The sequence below is a fragment of the Drosophila miranda genome, chromosome 4 (assembly GCF_003369915.1).
Source record: "Drosophila miranda strain MSH22 chromosome 4, D.miranda_PacBio2.1, whole genome shotgun sequence".
NCBI classification, from domain to species: domain Eukaryota; kingdom Metazoa; phylum Arthropoda; class Insecta; order Diptera; family Drosophilidae; genus Drosophila; species Drosophila miranda.
In genome coordinates, this window is record NC_046677.1 from 6,601,751 (window position 1) to 6,624,822 (window position 23,072).

General features: G+C 43.4%; 3 protein-coding genes and 1 pseudogene across 5 annotated transcripts in view; 3 read left to right on the forward strand and 1 right to left on the reverse strand.

Moving 5' to 3' along the window:
• The window catches only part of LOC117188714, a 24,285-nt pseudogene extending 22,131 nt beyond the window's left edge, over nt 1-2,154 (forward strand).
• Nucleotides 1-17,935, forward strand: part of LOC108163781 (mucin-5AC) — a 27,070-nt gene extending 9,135 nt beyond the window's left edge. Inside the window, exons 1-7 of one of the 3 annotated variants that reach the window (XM_033392975.1) lie at nt 2,384-2,548; nt 4,403-4,462; nt 14,700-14,807; nt 15,224-15,422; nt 15,487-15,665; nt 15,721-15,880; nt 15,942-17,935. In XM_033392975.1, the coding sequence (XP_033248866.1) occupies nt 2,405-2,548; nt 4,403-4,462; nt 14,700-14,807; nt 15,224-15,422; nt 15,487-15,665; nt 15,721-15,880; nt 15,942-17,134 (2,043 nt within the window). In that variant the 5' untranslated portion in view covers nt 2,384-2,404 and the 3' untranslated portion in view covers nt 17,135-17,935. Of the gene's footprint in view, nt 1-2,383; nt 2,549-4,402; nt 4,463-14,699; nt 14,808-15,223; nt 15,423-15,486; nt 15,666-15,720; nt 15,881-15,941 lie in introns of those variants that run through there. The other 2 variants (XM_017299261.2, XM_017299260.2) reach the window with 2 other exon arrangements.
• Nucleotides 17,936-18,039: 104 nt separating this feature from the next.
• LOC108161659 lies at nt 18,040-19,737 on the forward strand. The gene is made up of 2 exons (XM_017295959.2): nt 18,040-19,290; nt 19,347-19,737. The coding sequence occupies exons 1-2, from the start codon at nt 19,107-19,109 to the stop codon at nt 19,508-19,510; spliced, it is 348 nt and encodes a 115-aa protein (XP_017151448.1). The 5' UTR covers nt 18,040-19,106; the 3' UTR covers nt 19,511-19,737.
• A 1,225-nt stretch (nt 19,738-20,962) lies between these two features.
• On the reverse strand, nt 20,963-21,749 carry LOC108161696. Its single transcript, XM_017296008.2, has 2 exons — nt 21,410-21,749; nt 20,963-21,353 (listed from the first exon to the last, which is right to left on the reverse strand). The coding sequence occupies exons 1-2, from the start codon at nt 21,479-21,481 to the stop codon at nt 21,099-21,101; spliced, it is 327 nt and encodes a 108-aa protein (XP_017151497.1). The 5' UTR covers nt 21,482-21,749; the 3' UTR covers nt 20,963-21,098.
• Between the last annotated feature and the right edge of the window lie 1,323 nt (nt 21,750-23,072).

The following is a 23,072-nucleotide window of genomic DNA, read 5'->3' on the forward strand; positions in this document are numbered from 1 at the left end:
TTCGCAGTTGCCAGTTTTGCTTAGGTCGGTGTTCCACTTGCCTAACAAAGGCTTTTCCCGACTGCCGCTGCTGCTGCTGCTGCATTTGCATATGAATTCCGCCAGATGCAGCTCAGTGGTTTCTAGCCCTGCCTCCCATCTGCCCCCCATGGGCCCCCCCTCTGGCTCATGTCTGGCGCTTGCCGGGTAGGACTTTCATCTGGTGTGCTCTGCCATTTGAATTATGGCATTGCAGGGCAGCTACATGGCTTATATGCCATAAATATTTTCCTTGTTTGCATTACTCACCAGATTTTTGCAAGTGATTTGCAACGGCCTGGAAACTTTGCACTCGACTTGTCTCAACTTTTCAGTCAAGGGGAAATTGATTCAAGTCGAAGATTTGGCCAGAATGCATTCGAGAAAGGTTATCTTCATGAATGAATAATTTGGCTTACGGGTAGGGCTCTCATTGTTTGCTAGAGCTATTCATGAATAAAAAACCCCCGGGGTTCCGGCACTCTGGGTAAATGAATTGAATCTTCACCATCTTTGTAAGAATTTTTAAACGAATTTTCCATAACAAAAATCATTCAAATTTTCGGCCTTTAATAAACCATGAGCATAATAACTCAACAAAAAATTGTAAAAAATCCAACAGCAAATAATTAATGGATCAGCAGAGCACAAAAAAAAACGTGACTTCAAAAATTGGAGAAAAATATTCAGAAAACCCAATAGAAACCGCAACAAATGTGATATGAAAAATTAACAAATAATAAATAAAAAAAAAAACACCAACACCAATCAGATCTAAGTAATGTTCTTAAATTCAAGCATAACGAAACTAAATCAATATGAATAAAGTTTCTGGAGGCGACTTTTGTATACCTAACGATAGAAATACTCGTAGTCGTGCATAATAATTACAGTGCAGTGCAACAAAAGAAAGCTTTAAATATTTTTTCTACTCTATAAAACCCAAAACCTAAACTAAATGCACCAAATGTGATCTAACAGGCGAGAACATTCAAGTTACTTCAACAATAAAATTCGACAACGACATTGCCTTCTCATCGTAGCCTGAACTAAACAACTACGTAGCCAGTTACGTCAATTACGTTACGTTAGGGCTAAGAGAACCAATAACCAATCATTAACCCGATAAGTACTCAACTGAATTAGAAGACTTTTCTACGTGCAGATAAATTGATAAATAGGCATAGGCAATGCATAGACTAAGGTGCGCAGAAATATACCTCTACGATTACGATTACGACTACGTCATAGTGCGCTTACGTTAACGTTACGCCAACGCTAACGGCAACGGTCAATTCATAGATATTAATAAATGTTTATAGCTTTCAATGCCAAGATTCAAACGAAAATGAAATCGCCGACGAACACAATGCTGCGTGACGTGAACGCTACGTAGCAGCACGGCATAGCACGGCGTTACGTTACGCCGCGTAACGATAGACCAATAGAAGAGAAGAGAAGCCAGTCAAAGACCCACAATCAACAGCCCCAGAACAGTCATTGCCATAGACATAGTTCACTCAGCAGTAGATCGTGTTTATGTGTCGCCAGTTGCGAGTCACGCGCGCGCTATTACGTCACCAAAAGTCGCAGCAGCTGCAGTCGCGGTCGAGGTCGAGGCCACAACAGCGTCGCCGTACGAGACGTCGTCGCAGGTGTCAGCGCAGTCAGAAGCATCATCGTTGGAAAAGCAGCTTCCGGTTCCGCTTCCGGACAACATCAGCGCAACGTCAACGTCAACGTCATCGTCAGCATCAACGACAACGACGTAACGGAGCTAGATACGCAGCCGACCACTGGCGATCAACGCAGCCCATCCTCAGCCCGCCACTCAACTGCGCCAGCCCCCGCGCTGACGCAGTTTTTCAACCACAACAACAGCAACAACCACAAGAACTACAACTACAACTACAACACACAGAATATTTTTCAACAAAATATTACTCTTTGCTTCTATTTCTATACTCCTCCTCTTTGTGCCTATCTAACGAGCGCCCATTACGTCCTCGAACGTTACGCTGCTGTCGTAGAGAGTAACCGAACAGAACGTAACAGTGCAACCCGATGCAGTCGACCGACTTACGTTGACTTACGTTTAGTTTTGTCGTAATTAAGCTCCTAAACGTAACCTGTGTCATCCCATTGATTCTGAACGGTTAAACGCACCCAATACCCGTACAAACCAGGACAACGTGACGACGTGACGTGACGTGACGTGACGTACTGACGCTACCGTTACTCCTCCAAACGTAACCGTAACTGTTGCTACTGTTACCGTTGCCATTACCGCTACCGTTACCATTGAACCGTACAACAAGCTCTAACGAGCTTACGAAAAATCAAAGAACAAAAACCGTAAAAAAAGAGAAAAAAAAACAACAACAAGATGCAGGCCGCATTGATGCTAAGATCGAAATCTCGGGTGGCGAGAAGAAGAAAGCTACGAAAATTAGGTGGAAGACTTGAGTTGCCTAGTAATGTAGCAACTAAAGAAATAGCTCCATTTCCTCGTTATCCACCTGAGTCATGGGTAATAATATAAAATACCAAACCAAATACCTAATTAAATCTATACCACATTCTCTCAATAGTATCTCTCTCTCTCTCTCTCTCTTTCTCAAAAGAGGACCCAAAAAACTAAAAGAAAGAAATACTTAAACTCAGCAAAGCAAAAGTATAATCTCTGTCCCACCCCCACCCCCAAAGTATCAAAAACTAAAAGCAATGAGCGCAATTCCCTAAAAAGTCGTCAAATGAATATCATCTAAATCAGCTTAAATGAAATTCTAATTTCCAGTCCAGCCCCAGCCCCAGCCCCAGCCCCAGCCCTTATCCAACCCGTAAACCCGTTAACCCAGCCAACAAACCCACCATCAGACTATCTTTCCGATCTCTATTTTTCTGTCTCTCTCTCTCTCTCTATCTATCTATCTATCTCCCCCCTTCTCTATTTGTATCCCCCCAGTTCCGAGCCCGAGACACACACTCCTCTGATTTTGATTTAACAAAGCCCCAGCCCGCGACTGAGCATACGCATTCCTTATGTAGTGTGGCAACTCTATGCTAGGTTTTACATAATACGAGTAGAATTCAATTTTTCTCAAACTATTTACTTGATCTTGCAGTTAAACTAGCGTGTGCCCAAACTCTACCCCCAACAAAAACATAGAACGTAGAGCCGCTTTGGAACGAATACTAAATACTAAATACCAACTCAGTAGAAGTTTTATTATACGAGTAGATACATATATATTTCAAGTCTAAGAGCTCTGCCAGCCAAAACTAAATGCGCTGTACAATTAGCTTAAACCACCTTTATTCAAATCTCAGCAATTTATAGTGCTTTTGCTCTACTACAACTACTACTACTACTACTACTCTCTGTCGAACTCTACCACTCTCTCTGTCTCTCTCTCTCTCTCTCTATAGCTATCTATCTATCTAACTCTGTCAAGCTCTCTGCCTCTCTTTCTGTCTCTATCCAACAATATGTAATACTCTATAACAGCTCTAACCTATAACTCTGTATCTCTATCTCTTGAACAACAACTGCACCGACCCCACTCCAAGTAAACCCACCGAGCCCCAAGCAACACCCCCGCCAACCAGCCACCCACCGCCCACCACCCACCAACCACCACCCACCACTTTCGCCTACTCTGCACTTGCTTTAACTCCATGTAAAGCCTAAATAAGACTCAATATAATCAAAGACGTGTGTAGTTCTTCACCCACAAAAACAGACATCTAGTGCGCTCTCCCCTCCCCACACACACGCTGCACCCTAGTCTATTAGTACTACTCAAGAGTATCCCAGCAAAGTGCTTCTAACTATCTAGCCCCCACTAAGCCCACCCGTAACCCAACTCAGATTTAAATGTAACCAATCAAAAACGAGCTATGAAAATCAAATACAAACTACCTACATAACAAATATAAAGCACATCAGCCAGCTTATGATTTTCCAACACATTTACACTTTTCTAGTTAACCAACACTGACACATGCATACAGACACATATGTATATTATGATTTTCAGTTTTCAAAAGGTTGATTCATGGATCTGTAGCTGATCTTAGGGTCCAAGGATCAACCGATTAGAAGTCTATTTCCAAACACGCACTAGAACCACACTAATCTGTCACTGTCACTGTCACAGCCATTCCTCTAACAGTAAAATATTTACCACACTTGTCACTTCCGCTTTCTGAGAACTGTACGATAGACATACATACTTTTCACTTTCGAACACATCACATGTAATCGTGTATTGCGTAAGAGTCCACATCTGTATTATATCCTACGTTTTTGATTTTCGATTTTTGCCTCTGTCGATGCTATTGCGTAATGCGTTATCGAAACGCCTGCCATTTGCGTAACTAGAAAAACACATACGTGACAACGCCACCGGCGCCGCCACAGCCGCCGCCGCCACCGCCGGAAGTAAGTGCCAAAAGTTCCATTTCGTAAACACTCATTTTCCAAAAACCAAGCCCGAACAAAACCAAAAATTAAAAACAAAAAAACAAAACAAACCCAAAACCAAAACCGTTTCCTTCCGTTCTATTGTTCATCACGTGCCAGTGTCTCACGTGTTTCTTTGTGTATGTGTAACGTAATGATCACCTGCGTGATTGCCCATTACGTTGTGCAATTACGTTGTGCCGCTTACGTTGCCGTCTTGCAGTTGGTTGTAATTTGAAAGTACAATGAAAATGCTTGTAAATAATTATCTTGCTTTGCATTTGATCTCTCTTTGATCCACTCTCTCCTTTCCCCAACCCCAACATCAGCCACCTCCTCCTTTCTCTATTTCTCACTCTCAAGCCATCCCGCTCTCTTCTCCTCTCTCTCTCTCTCTCTCTCTCTTTAAATGTATTTTTGTGATTTTTGGTTTTTATTTGAAATACTTTGGAGCATTTTTCCTGCCTTGGTTGATTACATTTTCTGCTACATCCCCTACGCATTTGCACATGAAATATTAAAAATATTTTTCTTGGTGTGCATTGGTGTGTGTTAGTCGCCAGCATCGAGCATTATGCCAAAGCCAATGAAATATTTTAAATATTTTATTAACTGCAAAGCAGGGCCCGCCAAGGAAAAGGTTCCCACCGCCCAAATTGCATTGAATATTTACAAGCATTTTCATTGCCTTGATTTGGACGACCCGTTCCCAGCCGTTATTTTGTAGACTGTACTGCAAGAACTGCCAGCTAAACTTGAGCAACATGTGAACAAAGTACCTACCCATCGTCATAGCCCATCATATCCATGAGCCCGGAGGAGGAACACGCACAGAAGAGTTCTACCAAGATTCCAAGTATGGGGCGGCCCTTCTGCCTCGGATGCTTCGCCACAAATTAACGCTATTATTTGGCCATGCAAATTAAGGACATCGGCGCAATGATTAGCATAAATCAGCATCAATTCGAGGACTCAACAAGTTTTGCCAACTCAATTTACATACGAAACACATTATGTGCGCGCTCCTCCTCTCGGTCTCTCTCTCTCTCTCCCCCTCAGTGTATCGATTAGCAATTAATTCAGCTAGTTTTTAGTTCGTTTCGTTAGCTTCAACCTTCATTTGTAGTCATCAACCAAAAAAACAAAAAAAAAGAACAACAACAACAACCATATGAACCAATCAAACGATCAACCAAAAGAAAGTATGCAACATTTACTAACAACCAAAAACAAACCACCAACAGCAACCACAACAAAATACAAAAAAAAAATACCAAAAACCAAAAAACAACAATTAACAAACGCCAAACAAAACACTCAAGCAACCAGCATTAATATATAATAATAACAATAATAATAATGGTATCAAGTTTTCCCAAAAGATTCTGTAAAGCTTACTTGCCTCTCATTCCCGTTTTCGATCTAGGAGCTCAACTTGATTCAATTGCGAAATTTGTTCCACAAAGTCAAACCAATCACGAAACCCAAAAACAAGAAACAAAAAACAAAAAACGCTTTGCAAACATATACAATACAAAAAAAAAATAAATTCAAATTGAATGTTTTACAAAAACGGCAAACTGAAAACGAAACAAATTTTCACTTTGACAATACCAACCCGATTCGAGTCGTGTCGGCTGCCAAAGCGAAAACTTTGCCTCAAATTTAAATGCACATTTTAATTTCGGCCCGAAACCATTTTTTTGTGGAACATTCACATGTTGAAGCAAGCGCTGAAAACTAAAACAAACCCAGAAACAACAGCAACCAGGGAGGGAATATACCCAACCAATGAAACCAAAGCATGAAAATTCAGCAAAGAGAAAATACTGAAACGCGTAGTTGAAAGGCTTTTTGGGGGGAAAAAGAAGAAGAATTGTTGTTCCTTTAGTTCTGGGCTCTGTAAGTCATAATAAAATACCTTTGCAGCGGTCTGGGTAAGTCGGAGTTGGCGTGTTATCTATCTACCAAATACATTATATAAATACGATATAAGGAACTGTTTTTTAATGTAGTTTAGAAAGCCTTTGAACCCAGCTATGCCGGCCAAATACCCAACCAATAACAATAACCAATCAAAAAATGACCGAAAAAACCGGAAAAAAAACCAGCAATGAGAGAACCAAGCCCCCCGCCAAACCAAGCCAATTCAGCGCATTCCATCACACTTTGCATAATCGAATATATATCAATTATGGACGAAAGATAGGCTATCCTTACACAATTCTCTTGATTTTATAGTTTCTGTATCTTACATTTCTTATCAATGTTGACCAAATGTGGCACTCTCTCGCCCCGCGCTTCAATATTTGCTTAATACCATGTTGATTTGGGGCTTACTTGAAGATTTTCCTCGTTTTCACACAAACACACACACACAGCCACATACGACACCATTCGCTTATGGTTTCCTCTCTTCTTTCTACTCAACTTATTCTTACTCAATGCGAAGCACGCAAGAAAGTTCTCAAAAATAATGACACAAACACCACACACACACACACACACAGGCATACATACACCTTATGTACACGTTTACTGTTGATTTCTTTCAAACGCAGGTGCGCGACATCAATTTATCATGCTCTTTCTCTCTCACCCACCCGACAAGCGCCCAAAAGTATGCAACGCTTGCTAAGTCTGAAAAACATTGCCAATTCGTACAGTCAATTAGGTACAGTCTAAATTTAAGGATCAAAGTTATTGTGAACCACACACAAATTTGCCAATTATTCTTCTATATATTGGTGTCTAACAGTCTAACCACAATGCCTCTCTCTCTCTCTCTCTACAATATATCTGTCTGTTGCTCTCTCTCTCTCTCTGTCTGTATCACTGTCTCTCTCTGTCTGTGCTGTGGCCCGTGCTCTGTGTGACTAAAAACTTAGTAGCGTGCTAGGTTTAGTAGCTTATACTTACATCTATATATATGTATGTTTATGTACGAGTGTGCGTGCGTCTGTGTGAATGTGTGTGTGCGCGTCATATTGAATAGCAGCTTTTTGGGCCATACTGTACTACCCGTAAAACTGTGGAATTTGAAAACCAAACAAAAAACAAAAGCTATATTATAATTTTCAACATTTTTCCTCGCATGTTTGCATTGCCCTGCTCGTCATATAACTTATATACCCTATGTTTCTCTATATATATATATATATCTCTCCCTCTACATATCCTTCTTTTCTCTCTCTCTCTCTCTCTCTGTCTCTTTCTATGACTCTATGTATCTCTGTTTCTGTATGAAATGCTAACAAATGTTGTTCCACTGCGTGCATTTTAATTGTCTTGTCGGTCTCGCTCTAATTTGCTCTTGCCATCTCTTTTACGCTCTCTTCTATCTATTTTCCGTCTCTATCTTGCAGTCTGTGCATTGCTCGCATGCGCTTAATTATAAACAAGAAATCCATTTAAATTTATTTCGTTTGATTTCCCTTTGTTGACTTTTCGGTTGGTTTTTACTCGCATATGCGGCCCAGAACGCCATTGCATGACACTTATATTACGATTTGTGCAGCGTCGGCAGGCGGGCTGCCAACTGGCTGCGTATTAAGCTATTTTTATGCAAACTGTATCAAAGAAGAAACACCTAACAACAACAACAGTATTCTTTGTGTTACCAACAAGCCAATTGCGGACTTACCAAAAGCACATACTCGTACATACTTGAGCTCTTACCAAAGTATTTTATCCCTGACATGTGCACTGCAACAATGCGTTTTATTGACTAACCCACACAATGCCTAAGTATACTAACCCAACTCTACTTATCTATACATTTCTCTACAAGTATTTAATGGTTTATGGCCTTGGCAAAGTTTCTTGGAATATGGTTAAAGGTACAAGGTGTAGGGAATCTTGAATCGAAGAACTTCAGCTAAAGCCAGTATTCGACATTGACTGCTAAAGGATTGCGTTCATTAAGTGCTCATAAACAGAATACTACTCAAAACAGACCCCCATCCCCACCCCCCCCTACAAATGCAGGCCTCACATTGTGTATCCCCAAGCTCCAGTCTTCCATCCAAACATTATTCGAATCACTTGAACCCCACGACTTTTCGATGTGATTCTTCTCGCTCGCAACCTGTATTTATTCGTGTGGTAAGCTTAGCCAACAACGGGCCAGTGTAAGTAAACGGTAATGTCACATTTCGAAACCATTGCATCGCTGGAGTTAATCAATTTTTGGGCGGGAGGCTAATAAAGGCCTTGGGGTCGGCAGCAGCCGGTACTCGTACTCGTACTCGTACTCGTACTCGTACTCGTGTGTGCACTTGAGAAGCTCGACTTAGACTTGGCTTCTTCTCTGTCAACTTGACTTACTGCCATTTGTGGCCAAAAAGTTTCAGCTGCCATGGACTATTTCCTATTTCCTCTCTGGTGGCCAAAAACAACAGCGAAGAGAGAAAAGGGAAGGCGAAGGGAAGAGCTCCGGAAAGGCAAAACTTTGCAATCCAATGAAATGCAATCGAATGGAACCAAAAACCAGCGACATGCATTTTCCTTTCCTCTCCCATCTCTCGCTCATTGTTTTTCCGCCTGAGAGCTGTCGAGTGTCGGCTGGGTCCTGGTCCCTGGTCCCTGGTCTCTGTTCTCTGTTCTCTGGTCTGTGCTTGGCGCAGCACTTTAAGAATTTTATTGCGAACAAATTATGTAGCATATTCTTCGGAGCTGCACACTCCGCGCCCTGCCACACTCTTGGCTTGATTTATAGTGTCGTCGCCAAATGTGAAATTGAGCGCAGAGCAGAACCTGATCGATGGCTTCTGCTGACTGCACACGCGCGGTCTTTCGAAGTTTCCTTGAGTTTTCCATAAACCAGAGACATACTCGCACATTCATGAATACATATGTACATGCGTTCAATTAGCTCGGGTCTATGGCCGACCGTTTGACATTTTCATTAGGCAAACAAAGGGGAGAAACTGGGAAACGACGTTTACATTTCACGGCCGGAAATCCTGCTGTAAAAAACGAAAAGCTGAAAGAAATGTCTGTTTCCGTTTGAAGTCCACAAAACCCGGCCACACAGGCACCGACACACACACGTACACACACACACACCAGTTTCGCATTTAGCCGCAAAACGACTTTAATTTGCGGTTCCATGGGCGCTGTATTCGCCCCATTCCGAGCCCACATTCAGCTGCTGGTCTGATTTCATTACACAATCTGCGCTTAAAGGCCAACTTTTTTGCTTCCTTGAGTTCCCTTTGGGAGACTTCGCCACTTTTCTTTGTGGCTTTGCCTTTAAATTGTTTTGTTGGCCACCGGAGCGGATTTCTCCGCTTGGGTTTCCTAGTCCTTGAATTGGGGCTTTTCGTTTGTCTAGATTGTGTGCTCGGTGGGGTCCTGTGTGTGGCATGGCCCATGTGTTGCATGTGCTCTCATCGATTTGTGCGTTTCACGTGAATTGAATTTTAAATCAAACAGATTTCGATTATATGTGCGATAAGCGATCTGGGGCAAAAAAACAGTTTTAAACATTCCATTATTAGTAGGAAGTTTCAAATAAATTCTTTCAGCGTTATCAACCTGATTTGACTTTAAGATAAATATTTTACAATATATATTTCGCGTAGAGCTCCGCAGTTCCGCAGAAGATTTGTTACTCCGGTGGCTGATTGGTCCTAGCATTTATTACATTTATCTTCATTGGCTAAAAATCACTTCGAGGAGGAATGCTCCGAAATTCCCTTTTGAGTTTTGTATTGAAACACCTTTAAAAGCCGGGCTTTCATTGACTTCTCTGACCTTTGATTGGGCTTTCACCCTGTGGTTGCTTTGAGGTGGCCAAAGCGGAGGCAAGCCCTGGGCATTTTTTGTCCTAATGAACTGTTTCTTGGGGCTGATGTGGGGCCGGGGCTGGACCGTTTAATGCTGATTTGTGCACCAAAAGTGTACTGCAAAGCTGTTCCACATTCGCCCCATGGCCCTGGCCATGTGCCAGTTTCGGGACTCGACTCACACATTGAGAACCGAACCGATTCGCCGCAGAAGCCTGTGGAGCACCTTGAGCCGCCTCTTTGCCTCCGGGCAGCAGGGCAGGGCAGTGGCAAGAAACAAAAGAAACATCAACACATCGAAAGGAATGGGAAAGGATGGGAATGGAAGGGAAGGGAAGCTGGTGAACGTCGGTCTCTCAGTGTCATTTAGTGAAATTGCCTGTAATGTCTCTGTCTCCATTTCCAAGCCCGTGCCCGTGCCCGTGCTAGTGCCAGTGCCCCTACCTCTATCCGTGTCTGTGTCCCTGAATCTCCGTTGGCTGCTGCTGCATTGTCTAACCACAGCAAAGCATTAGCTTTTCTTCCTTCTCTACGACTTGGTCGTGTGTCAGCTCCAGCTGCGGCTGCTTCTGCTTCTGCATTTTTCATTAGCCTGCGCACTTTTTTCCAGCCTCGTTGCTTGGCGCTCGGCCCACCTGTCCAAGCAAGCATCCTGGCTGGCCAGGATTCTCTCTTCCATCTCCCTCCTCTACGTCCCTTGGCGTTGATTTTTCAAGTGCATTTTGCACTTGATTCTGCGCAGCTTGGCTCAGCTCGAGTCGTTGCCTCGCCAGCAGCTGCATAATAAAATTGTACACGGGCCAAATTGCTGGGGCTGTCTGTCGGCGCCTGCCTCCCCAGATGTGTGTGCTGAGGATGATTGCGACTGCACAAGGAGCTCCACAGATTTGTTTTCAATTTCCCATAGATGGATTGATATGTGGGTGCAAATGGAAGACACTCGAATGCGAAACTAAAACTGTATTTAATTGAATCACACAAAACACAAGTGATTTATGTATTTATTGTCTAGAAATTAGAAATGTTTTCAATTGCAAACGTTTTCCACGCTGCTAGGACTTGGATAGTAACGAAGACAGATGGTAGTGTAGCCAATGTATCCACTCCCACTGCAGAGTATTGTTTAGCCCACCCAAACATCGATTATAGAGCGTTAATTGTTTCCACATATAATGGGAGAGTTTACCACAAATTAACAGCCTGGCCAGCACTTGAACCAACAACAAACAATCACAAAACACACAATCAATAAGCCCAAATAAATTTCTGTCATTAATGGCCCGCACTTCCTGGTCGCCGCTGGGGATTCGACGAGTACATGTTCATTTTCGACGGCACCAGGCAATTGGTGCAGCGAAACAATTTATTACTACACAATGGCAGCAAAAATCAATGGCGGTAATCAGAATAGAAAAAAAAACGCACCAACTCTAGACTGAGTTGTGCGCAGAGCTCAACAATTATCATTAATTATAAGGTCATTATTGCGTCTTGTGCACACTTAATTATGGATTAATTTCAGAAGAAGACAAATTACGAACAAGTGACTTGAAAACCCATGTTTGTCAACAGAGAAGAAGCAGAAATTGGCGTCTGTACTACGTCGTAAACTAAATCTATTGGTCTTTAATGTAAGACCCAAAGCAAACGCTTCCTTTGGCATAAATGTATTCTTTATCAGAGCTTCGGATTAAACTTAAGTTCAAGTCGCTTTCGTGTTTGTTTTTTGCTGACTTTTAAGCGTATTTCGATTTGCCATTAGGCTCCGTGCAGAAAGCATAAAAATTTGTAGGCTTTGTGGGCGAGAAGGAGTCCTCCATGGTCCTCCACTCCATGCAGTGGCTTCCGTGTGCGCGGTTCATTAGCGTTTTGTCGCCTCCATGGCTCCATGCGCAAGGCGCTTGTGTTTTTGCTGGATTTTATTCACTCGCATTGCGTGAGTTTCGGGCTTGTTAGCCGGGGGTATGTTCGGGGGGGTGAACACGAGTATAAATAGAAAACCTGCAGTGAATGGGCGGCCAGAGATATAGACTCTTCTTCTTCGATGATTGAAAGTTGACTTTGCCAAATATTGAACAATGCCGAAAGGTGAAAGTTTAATGAACACATGGCGTGTGCGTGTTGGCTCGATCGAATGAAACGGCAAATATTTGCTGAAAACTTTCAATAAGCCACGTGCCCCACCAGGCGTATGTGCAATATGAATAATTTGCAACATTTCTATGGTTGAATTATTGTATAATTTTCGCCTTTGGCTGAGAAAGTCTGGGTGCCCACATATGTAGCTGACCGTCAGGTGGGGTCGGGTCGGTCGGAACAAAATATTTTCAAAGCCTCCTCTCCAGGGGGCCGCTCCTCTGGCGGACGTGCGTTGGCTTTGGCCCTCTGGTGGAGTCTCCTCGCTCGCTGTTCGTCAATCAGCGTCGCAAATTGTTGATTACACCTACATTAAGTCAAGGGCAGGACAACAGTTACTGTTACAGTTACAGTTACAGTTACAGTTACAGTTATGTGGAGCAGTCGATCGATACTCGTCCTACCCTGCACCCCCCTCTCGCTTTGTGTGACTGCGATTTTGCACACGAAAAGCAAACGAAACCAGAAAACGTGGCTTTACATACGAAAGTCCATCATATACCATATATACGTATTTGTGTAATCCGACTATATAGTCGTATATATCTGCTGGGTTCCCTCCGCCTCGGTATATAGGACACTCGCTGTGTGTCGTTTTATTTGCCTTATTACTGACACGCAGCATATTTAGTAGCTGGCTTAGTGGCAGTGCCTTGTTTATAGTCGCGACTCACCGTTCTCCCCCAGACTCGAATCAAATCGAACCGAATAGAGTCGAGTCGAGTCACTCATTAGGATGTCTACATGTTGGCAGCAACTGCACGTGCATGTACATTTTGGGTGTGTGTGTGTGTGTATCAGGTGTGTGAGTGTATTTGTGTTTGTGTGTGTGACATTGACTTTTGTTTGTTTGCTTTGCGGCAGGTTCTGATAGGAGTTTACTTTAAAAAGGCAAACAAATGCAAGTTTATGGTGGACTATTACGTATACGACGGGATGGCCACGTTGGGCATTGTTCATTTATGAAGCAATTAAAAAATAATAGAGATTTCCAAGGGTTCAGTTCGCTTCCATATTCCAAACTTCAATAAAGAAATGCATATTTGTGTACGAATATTACGTATACGAGTGATGGCTATTTGCAACGCTAAAAGCCGCACCACTTTGTCGTAAATGTTCAGATCTCTCTCTTCAGATTTAGAAATATATAGAAAAATAATACTTTAATGGATTATTTGGCTCAATTTTGCCTCCAACTTAGACTAAACTAATAGTTTTTCCACTCATGAATTTCTTTACTTTAAATAATTATTTATTATATCCGTTTATACTGTTTTTCCTAATAATACTCCATGTCGGTTCGTCTGCTATATCACCTGAGATTCAGAGACTAATAATCGACATAACCAATCGGGTTATGAGAGAACCAAATAGAACCACCTGCGTGAAATGCAGTGGGAAAGATAACATTTAATTGTTTGGGTTTTTGTGTTAATCTTAGGCTATTATTTTAATTTCCTTATCGTTCGTTGACTGCTCGATTCTCTATATATTATTATTTGGTATACCTGCATGGCCTGGCCGACATGAGCTGGAGAACTTGAGTTTTGTTTGCAGTGGAGCCCTCGACTTTTGGTGCGCTTTGATGTTTGAATCTTACAGCAGAGGCATGACGATTTAAGGCTATAAATACTACTATACAATATACAATATACAATGACATGTGTATTGCTATTTGCTGCTCCCCTTAACCGTTTTTACCGTTTAAGTGTTCTTTGTTTTTCATTTTATTTTTCCACTTTTACAATCTCTCAATCTATCTCTCTGTCTCCCCCTCTTTATGTCTCTATTCTTCCATTACTTGTTGTTTAACTATTTTATGTTTTCAATCCTGTTCTAACTGTTAATTGTTTTCCTCCGTGTGTGTTTATGCCTTGTACTAACCGAAAAGATCTGTCAATTGGCATCCAGTTACATATACTTCCTATCGATGTTGTAATTGATGACGAATCCAAGTGAATCCAAAATTAAGTTTGATATCGAAATTTGATTGCTTTTGCATTAGACGTTACTCTTGTGATGAGTTGTAATTTGTATGCTTTTGACCAAAATTCTTTATGTATTCCCCCCATCCCCCCAAGAAACCACAAGCGAAAGCCGATCTCACACAGCCCAACTAATCACTGAAACTGTATATATTTTCTATGCATCTGCCCCACCAACCACAACCACCAACCACTCCAAAAACAACTGTGCCACTGTGTGTTGTCGTCGTTGCCTTGGTGGTGGTCTCCGTGCCACCGTACCACCGTGCTATCGTTGTCTCTCGATCTCCGTCATGAACCCCAAAGTGCGCCCAGGGACGAGCCGCCTGGTTGGAGCGCGGCCGACGCTGCAGTGTCCAGGATCAGCAGCAGCAGCAGGCCACCTTATCCCGACGCTGGGTGAAGCGCAACCGAGTAAGTCCCATCCATCACGTAGAGCTATCCAACCAAACGCCTGTATTGTGCTGTATACATGTGCCGAGCGGCGATCCAATGGCTAACTACTGACTATATAGTATATACGTATATCCGTCACACTCTGCTAATTCTTCCTTCCCTGTCTCACTCACACACAACTTTCTCGATGTCCAGCGCATTTTCCGATAGGTGCCAGGCGCAGCAAGAATATACATACGAGTTGAACATTTTTATTTTACCTGCGATTTTCTAACCATCCCATTCGATTTGCTTCGAGCCCTCGACCAACTCAACCAAGGGCTTTACCAAATGCATACCGATACTTTATATACCCATTTTATTCTAAACAAATATGATTTCCATTTGCCCAGAACTGTGAGACCCATTGCTGAAATAATACTTGCCATTGACAGATTCAAGACGCCTCTTTGGGTGGCTCCTCGGACGATGAGGATTTCCTGGGCGTTCTGCGCGGCCCTAGCACCTTCGCGAATGCCTTCCTCTACGTGGGACTGGGCACAGTGGCGCTGGGACTGGTCATAGCATTCGTTGGAACCGGCGAGAAGGGCTTCAAAACTGTGGAACTAAGACTTATAGGGCCCTCCCTCATAGGCAATATAACAGTTGACTCTTCCTTCCGATTTGTATTCATACTAAAGGGCTCTTATCCTTGCAGGACTGGGCCTGATCTGTTGCATTTTACGCATCCTCTTCTGCATCTGTCCATCGCACTGCATCTCATCCAGCAAGAAGACGCGCAAGAAAAACGGCAACAAGATCGATGCGGATCACACAACGTCGCTGCTCAGGAACGAGAGCAAGAGGGTATCGATTGCCCGAGGACCCGGTGTTCAGGTATATAATGGAACTAAATTATTAAAGGTTTTTTAAATGCCCACCTTCCGTGCAGCCCAAATACCCCATAGCACACAAGCGCAGCCAGAGCAAAATGCTCAATGAGGGAATGGAGGCACTGCGGCAGATAGCCACCACATCGCTTTTTATGCAAAACGATCAAAAGACGGCTATCAATCGCGTGGTGCCCATCATCAACGAGCCGGACAGTGGCGGTAAGATAATCCCATACCTCTCTAAGATCTCATTGAATCCATGTCTAAATCTTGCTAGCAGATGCCCCACTGGAAATGAAGAAGCTGCAGACGGCACTCAGTGCCTGCGAGATGAGTGAGGAGGAGCAGGAGGAGAAGGCCAGGCAGCAGCAGCAGCAGCAGCAGCGGCAGATCGCCAAACGTACAACAACAGCCACAACTGCCGTAACGAGTAGTACCACCAAAGACCCAACCATACCGACAAAGGCAGCGAGGGCCACGACTCTGAGCACTGTGGACGAGAAGCCCGACAGCAAGCTGGTGCGGCAGAGAGTGGCCCTGCAACAGCAGCGACAGCAGCAGCAGCAGCAGCAGCAGCAGGTGAAACAAGAGCAACACCCGGCACAGCAAGCCAGCAAGTCGCAATCGCTATCCTCTTCGTCCACGGTCAAAGATTCGCTGGATGGGACGGTCGTTGTAGAGGAAACCTCCCTGATAGATGCCACCAATGTTGCCACGAATGCAGTTCCAGCTAAAGCTCCAGCACCTGTTTCAGTTCCTGCATCAGCGGCTGCCCCCTTGCCGAGCAGCTGCAGTACAGGAGCTATACCCAGACTCAAAACCAACAACACTGTGTCATTCACCTCCAGTCAAGCCACGCGGCCGGGCATCTCGACGGGCGCCACGCCCAAGACAACGCCCACCAGCTCCAGGCTGCCCACCTCTCAGTCGCATCCAACGAGCTATGATCTACCCCCCGCCCTGCCGCACACCTATTCCGCGACGGCCACGGTCCGCGGACCCCTGGGCATGTCCATGAGTACGTCAACCTACACAATGCCCACCAGCAAAGTGGGTCCATCAGCCGCATCCACAGCCACATCCGCATTCGCTGCCCTGCCGCCCACCACGACAACGATCAGCCTGCTGCCGCTGCCGGCGCCGCCGACAATGGCCACGGCGATGACCAGTATTCCTGGACAGGTGCCGGAGGGTGGTGGCGCCACCTCGCACACCGCGAGTCTGAGTCTGAGCTTAATGCAGCCAACGGCGATGCGGCCGGCATCGGCGTCGGCGTCGAGCATGGCCATGTCCACGTCGTCATTTAGCACGGAAAACAAATCACACCCGTCATCCGCAAGCACAACAAGGGGGCGTGGCAGCCAGCTCCTTGCACCGCCAGCGTTGGCATCTACATCGGCATCGTCATCGGCATCGGCATCGAGCAAATGTGAGCCGGAATTGGTGCTCAGTCCGGCGAAGCTGGGCCAGTAGAATTGTGAGGCTTAGTAACGACGACGATTTTAGTTAGCTACCAGGTCTATGTGTGTATTTGTGTGTGCATGTCTAGGTTCTATTCTGTGTGAATGTGTTTGTGTATCTGTGTGCTAGAGCTGTGTGCATGAGTGTGCGAGATCGAAGGAGAAACAAATGTAATTACTTATGTACTCTAAAACTATCTTTTGAATGTGCCACAAGAACAACTAAAAACAAAACACAAGAATATTCAACTAAAAGTCATGTTCTGAAATCGAAACTCCCTGAGAAAAAGGCGTCGGAATACGACTGCTACCAAAATCAACCTCAATATCAAACCTAACCATCCCTGACAGATCTTGGGAAGCCTTCGGATTCAGAACATGGCCATATATGCAATATGTATCTCCTTTTCAACCAGAAACAGCTTTCGGTGTCTAATCCTACACAATTCCCGAGGCTTTCTTCTTTTATGATTCGCCTTCCCACTTGGTTTCTGTAGCAACAAGCTTTTCCTTTCCAATGTCCGTCGTGTCGCCATGCCATGGCCCAAAAGTCGGCCCAGTGCTCAGCAAGTAATGGCCAACCCACGCTGTTCTAAACTATCCCCAAACTTAGCCAGGGTATTATAAAGTTTGTATACCAAACATATCGTTAACTCAATACGCGAAACAAAAATAATACGAAATAAAATATATAATTCGAGGAAAAACCTGAGTGGAGTTGAACCAGTTGGGGTCGTGTCAGAGGCAACCCAGAGCCACCCGGATCCATGCAGATGACAAGGAAGAAAGAACACAGAGTATAGAGCTATGAAACTCTAAAACTAATTAGATATGTATCCCAAATTTGAATGACGATGCAAGTACGGTATGTAACGCAGATAGAGGCGGCTAAATGTTCCAACAATGCCAGGCATATGGATATGTGTACTCAATTAAACCCAAACCGAAACCCACAGAGTTCAAAAAGTATTAGGCAATGCTGTCTGCATAATAAAGCAAAGCAGGAAATAATCAAAACACAGTCGGTGCAATCAGTTAAAAAGAATACAAATTCTGCATTCATTTTTGGTTCCAAAAAATGTTTTCCATTTCAGGAAATTTTGAAACAATTTATATATTCATATTTTGATTTATTGTTTTCAATTTGTGGCTATTGAGAAATTCAGTGTGAAATATTTGCTTGCTCTTTCAGCTGCTAAAGGTACGAAATAAAAACTATAAAAACTATAAAATAAGCAGACTACAATAGACACGAATGTGGCCATAAAATGACAAAGGGAAAACAAAATATTAAAAAACAAAAGAATCAATGTTTAACATATTGTGTATGAGGCATGTATTGTACAGCAACCAAAGCAGCAGCAGACCTAGAAAATTATAAACAAAATTTACGAATTAGTGTGTATGTATTCTATATGTGCAGAAATAAAATGAAATTCAGAAAAAAAGCATCTTGGAACTAATTTACAACTGGAGAAAAAACACACAAAAAAAAAAAAAAGTTGATGCTCCCGTCTTTTTGTCTCTGCATTGATCATTCATACGATTTCTGACGTCTAACTTATTTATTATTTTCATTTCAGGCTGAGAAGTTTATCATAATTTCCGTAATTTTTTAAACTTTACTATGTGTCCATTTGCAGGTGCGTATAACCGACATTTATTTATTTCAAAACATCATTAGAGAACGTAAATTGTATGGCATTTTTGGTTTTATCATCATTTGAGAAAATGTAATCGAGCTCCGTAAGATACCGTAAGTTGCAGTGGAAAATTTTATACCATTTTTACAATATCTTCCAATGACAGCAGCGTGGCATTTTCATCTCTTCTCTTACTTGGACGACCATTGGGTCCGTCCCCTGCCATGGCCTTTTCCAACGCTGCTTTCTCCGCTTTTCTAGTCCGCTCACCTCCTCGTCCTCTCGGGGGGTCCAAGGGATGCTCTCTTCGCTGGACTGTGGCCACCACTGGCTGCTACAGACATGCTACGGGCCATAGCCATGATGCCACTGCTGTTCCGCCGCGTCGACAACGTGGCGTCCCGTCCGCAGCAGCAGGAACCAGTGATGGACGGCGGAATTGCTCGTTCACGCCCATGGGAAATATTGTCAGCAATCCATCGTTCATACGACGCCGAATCAAACGCTGGGTTCAACTTCGAGACGCGTAAGTGAATCAGTATATAATTGTTGACGTATCCTAAAATATCTCTTCCTTCACAGAGGACTTATGTACCCTACGCTTTGCCACAAACCGAGTCGTATCCGATTTACCTCCGCCAGACGGAGTCCTATCCAATCATTACCGAGGCGTATTCGAGACAGACAGAAGTCTATCCCAGACCAATCGTATCCGAGCAGGACAGCGCACCCCTTGCAAGATCTGAACCTAACAAGCCATTGTCATCCTTCGACCTGGCCATCGACAGCAAGGACTTTGACTATGGCAACCAAAGGACGGGCTACGCGGGCTACTAGAATCTATACAGATCTCGTTGTTTATAAGTTTAAGGATATACGCGTCCATATACTCGGATAGTAGATACAAATGCTTTCCACTTGTTTATTTATTTATATTAAGCTAAGTTATGATGAATAAAACTATTGAAAAGTCTTCCTTGCTGTATCCTGTATCGGGGATACTATCCAGATTACAAAAAGGCGAGGCACGCCCAGATCGGTTCACAAATAGCGGAGAAAGCTAAATATTTTTTATAGGGAAAATGTCCTTGATCCTTGCTAAGGACTCCATCGAATCAGGGACATTTTTGCGATCACAGGATGCCATCGCACGCCCAGATCGGCCCACAAATAGCCACGAAAACTTTATATGGATGGTGCGGGATTTTAAAGTCCTTTCCGAAGGATCAGGGATATTTTTCTGATCACGGGGGGCCATGGCACGTCCTGATCGGGCCAAAACTAAGGGAGAAAACAAGATATGTATGTCTGTAGTAAATATCCTTGATCCTTGGTCCTTGATAAGGACTCCATCAAATCGGGGACATTTTTCCGAGCACAGGAAGCCGTCGCATGTCCCGATCGGGCCTCAAATAACGGAGAAAAGAAAATTTGCTTGTAACTGGCATTATAAATGTAGTTCAAGAAATCACCGATAGGGGCGCCACCGTACAAAACGAAAAACCTTGCGTCAAATGGCCAAAATACCAGGCGAACAGAAATCAGCAGAAGGTAACTGAATTTTTTAAAAAAATGTATGCAACAATTTTTTTGCATTTGCTACAGTTGCTTGCTGCTGATTTCTGTTCGCCTGGTATCCCACCCAGATTTTGGCCATTTGACGCAAGGTTTTTCGTTTTGTACGGTGGCGCCCCTATCGGTGATTTCTTGAACTACATTTATAATGCCAGTTACAAGCAAATTTTCTTTTCTCCGTTATTTGAGGCCCGATCGGGACATGCGACGGCTTCCTGTGCTCGGAAAAATGTCCCCGATTTGATGGAGTCCTTATCAAGGACCAAGGATCAAGGATATTTACTACAGACATACATATCTTGTTTTCTCCCTTAGTTTTGGCCCGATCAGGACGTGCCATGGCCCCCCGTGATCAGAAAAATATCCCTGATCCTTCGGAAAGGACTTTAAAATCCCGCACCATCCATATAAAGTTTTCGTGGCTATTTGTGGGCCGATCTGGGCGTGCGATGGCATCCTGTGATCGCAAAAATGTCCCTGATTCGATGGAGTCCTTAGCAAGGATCAAGGACATTTTCCCTATAAAAAATATTTAGCTTTCTCCGCTATTTGTGAACCGATCTGGGCGTGCCTCGCCTTTTTGTAATCTGGATAGTATCCCCGATACAGGATACAGCAAGGAAGACTTTTCAATAGTTTTATTCATCATAACTTAGCTTAATATAAATAAATAAACAAGTGGAAAGCATTTGTATCTACTATCCGAGTATATGGACGCGTATATCCTTAAACTTATAAACAACGAGATCTGTATAGATTCTAGTAGCCCGCGTAGCCCGTCCTTTGGTTGCCATAGTCAAAGTCCTTGCTGTCGATGGCCAGGTCGAAGGATGACAATGGCTTGTTAGGTTCAGATCTTGCAAGGGGTGCGCTGTCCTGCTCGGATACGATTGGTCTGGGATAGACTTCTGTCTGTCTCGAATACGCCTCGGTAATGATTGGATAGGACTCCGTCTGGCGGAGGTAAATCGGATACGACTCGGTTTGTGGCAAAGCGTAGGGTACATAAGTCCTCTGTGAAGGAAGAGATATTTTAGGATATGTCAACAATTATATACTGATTCACTTACGCGTCTCGAAGCTGAAGCCCAGCGTTTGATTCGGCGGCGTATTAACCGGGGGTTGCTGACATTATTTCCCATGGGCGTGAACCAACAATTCCGCCGTCGATCACTGGTTCATGGCTAAGGCCCGTAGCATGTCTGCAGCAGCCAGTGGTAGCCACAGTCGAGCCAAGAGAACATCCCTTGGACCTCCCGAGAGGACGAGGAGGTGAGCGGACACAGCCTCAAGCGACAGGAATCAGGAGCGGACGAGAGGCGCACCGCACGATATCGTGACCCCGTGCGCAGGAGCCAACGGGGAGTTCGCGATGTCAGCCGGTCAGGCGCCTGATGTGGACAGCCGAGCGTACATCGAGTAAAGCCCCTGGTAAACGATGGTATGCATGTACATAAAAAGTACAAGTAAATAGGGGCGTGGGCGCGAAGCACGAGTGATTTGAACGCGAAAACTTCATTACACTTACTCGAAGGAGCTGAGCAGCCCTGTGACCTCACGCACGCCCATTGGACTGATCTGGTACCACGCAACTGATTTAAAGTGGAAAAATCACCGAGGCGGATTCCAGTATGGTTTTTTTAAGCATTCAGTCTTTTACATCCGTATTAATAATAATAATAATATTAAATTTGCTTTATTTATAAACACACGCACGCGAGTTTTTCAAATTCTGATCCATTAAGGTGACTCAACTATCTATAGGTAGCTCGTGTCAGAGTAAATTGCCTATACAATTACCGTTCGATCTTTGCCGCCATTTTGTCTACAGTCATTTTACATTAATTCTACACCAAAGAATTGTATACTACTTGTCAAATAAATTAATTCAATAAAACGACACGCGTTAGACACCACCAACAGGTAGCGCCAGTGTCCCAATGTTAGCTGAAAATTGTTTGAAAATAGTAACGGAAATACCCACTAGTGCGCCAGAGAAAAAACCTTCCTTAGCTTCAAAATGTATTGTTTTAATTTATTTCGCTTGTATCGGCTTCAATTTGTTTTCCAAAGGGTTTCTTGTGAGTTTATTATTCTTTTTCTTTGTTTTTATCTAGGTATATATAGTAGGTATAACGTGAAATATAAATTTGTATGCTAGAGTTGATTGGGTGGCCTCAGTTATAGATAATCTGTGCAAATTAGCTGCCTTTGCTGAGGTCGGTTAAGCTGCTGTGAAGCAGAGACTTGTCGTTTTAGTTCTCGTTTATTTTCAATGGTCAGCGGTTAGAAAAAGATCTACTACAACAATAATATCATATCAGTTTTGTATATATATATCCTATATATGTATATGTGTATTTTTGTGTGTGTTGTGTGTCTGAGATTGTGTAGGCCATTACCAAACATTTCATTAGAATTCAATTCGTATCAATTTAGTTCGCATTTTATCAATTCAGTCATGCCCCCAGCTCCAGCTCCGAGCAGGGCTCCTCTAAAATATCGATCAGCGATCAGTTCCAACCAAAATATCATCTCGTCTCGCGAATACCAAATGTTGGGCTCTTGCTTCTGTCGAAAATCTAAAAGTGCTACAAGGTTATATTTTGAAATTTATGAATACATGTATATCTGATATATGTAGTATTTATATACTTATATTGGTTTTTGTGTGGGCTCTACTAATGCTTGACATTGAAATCTAATTGATTAATTGCTTGTGGAAATTCTAGG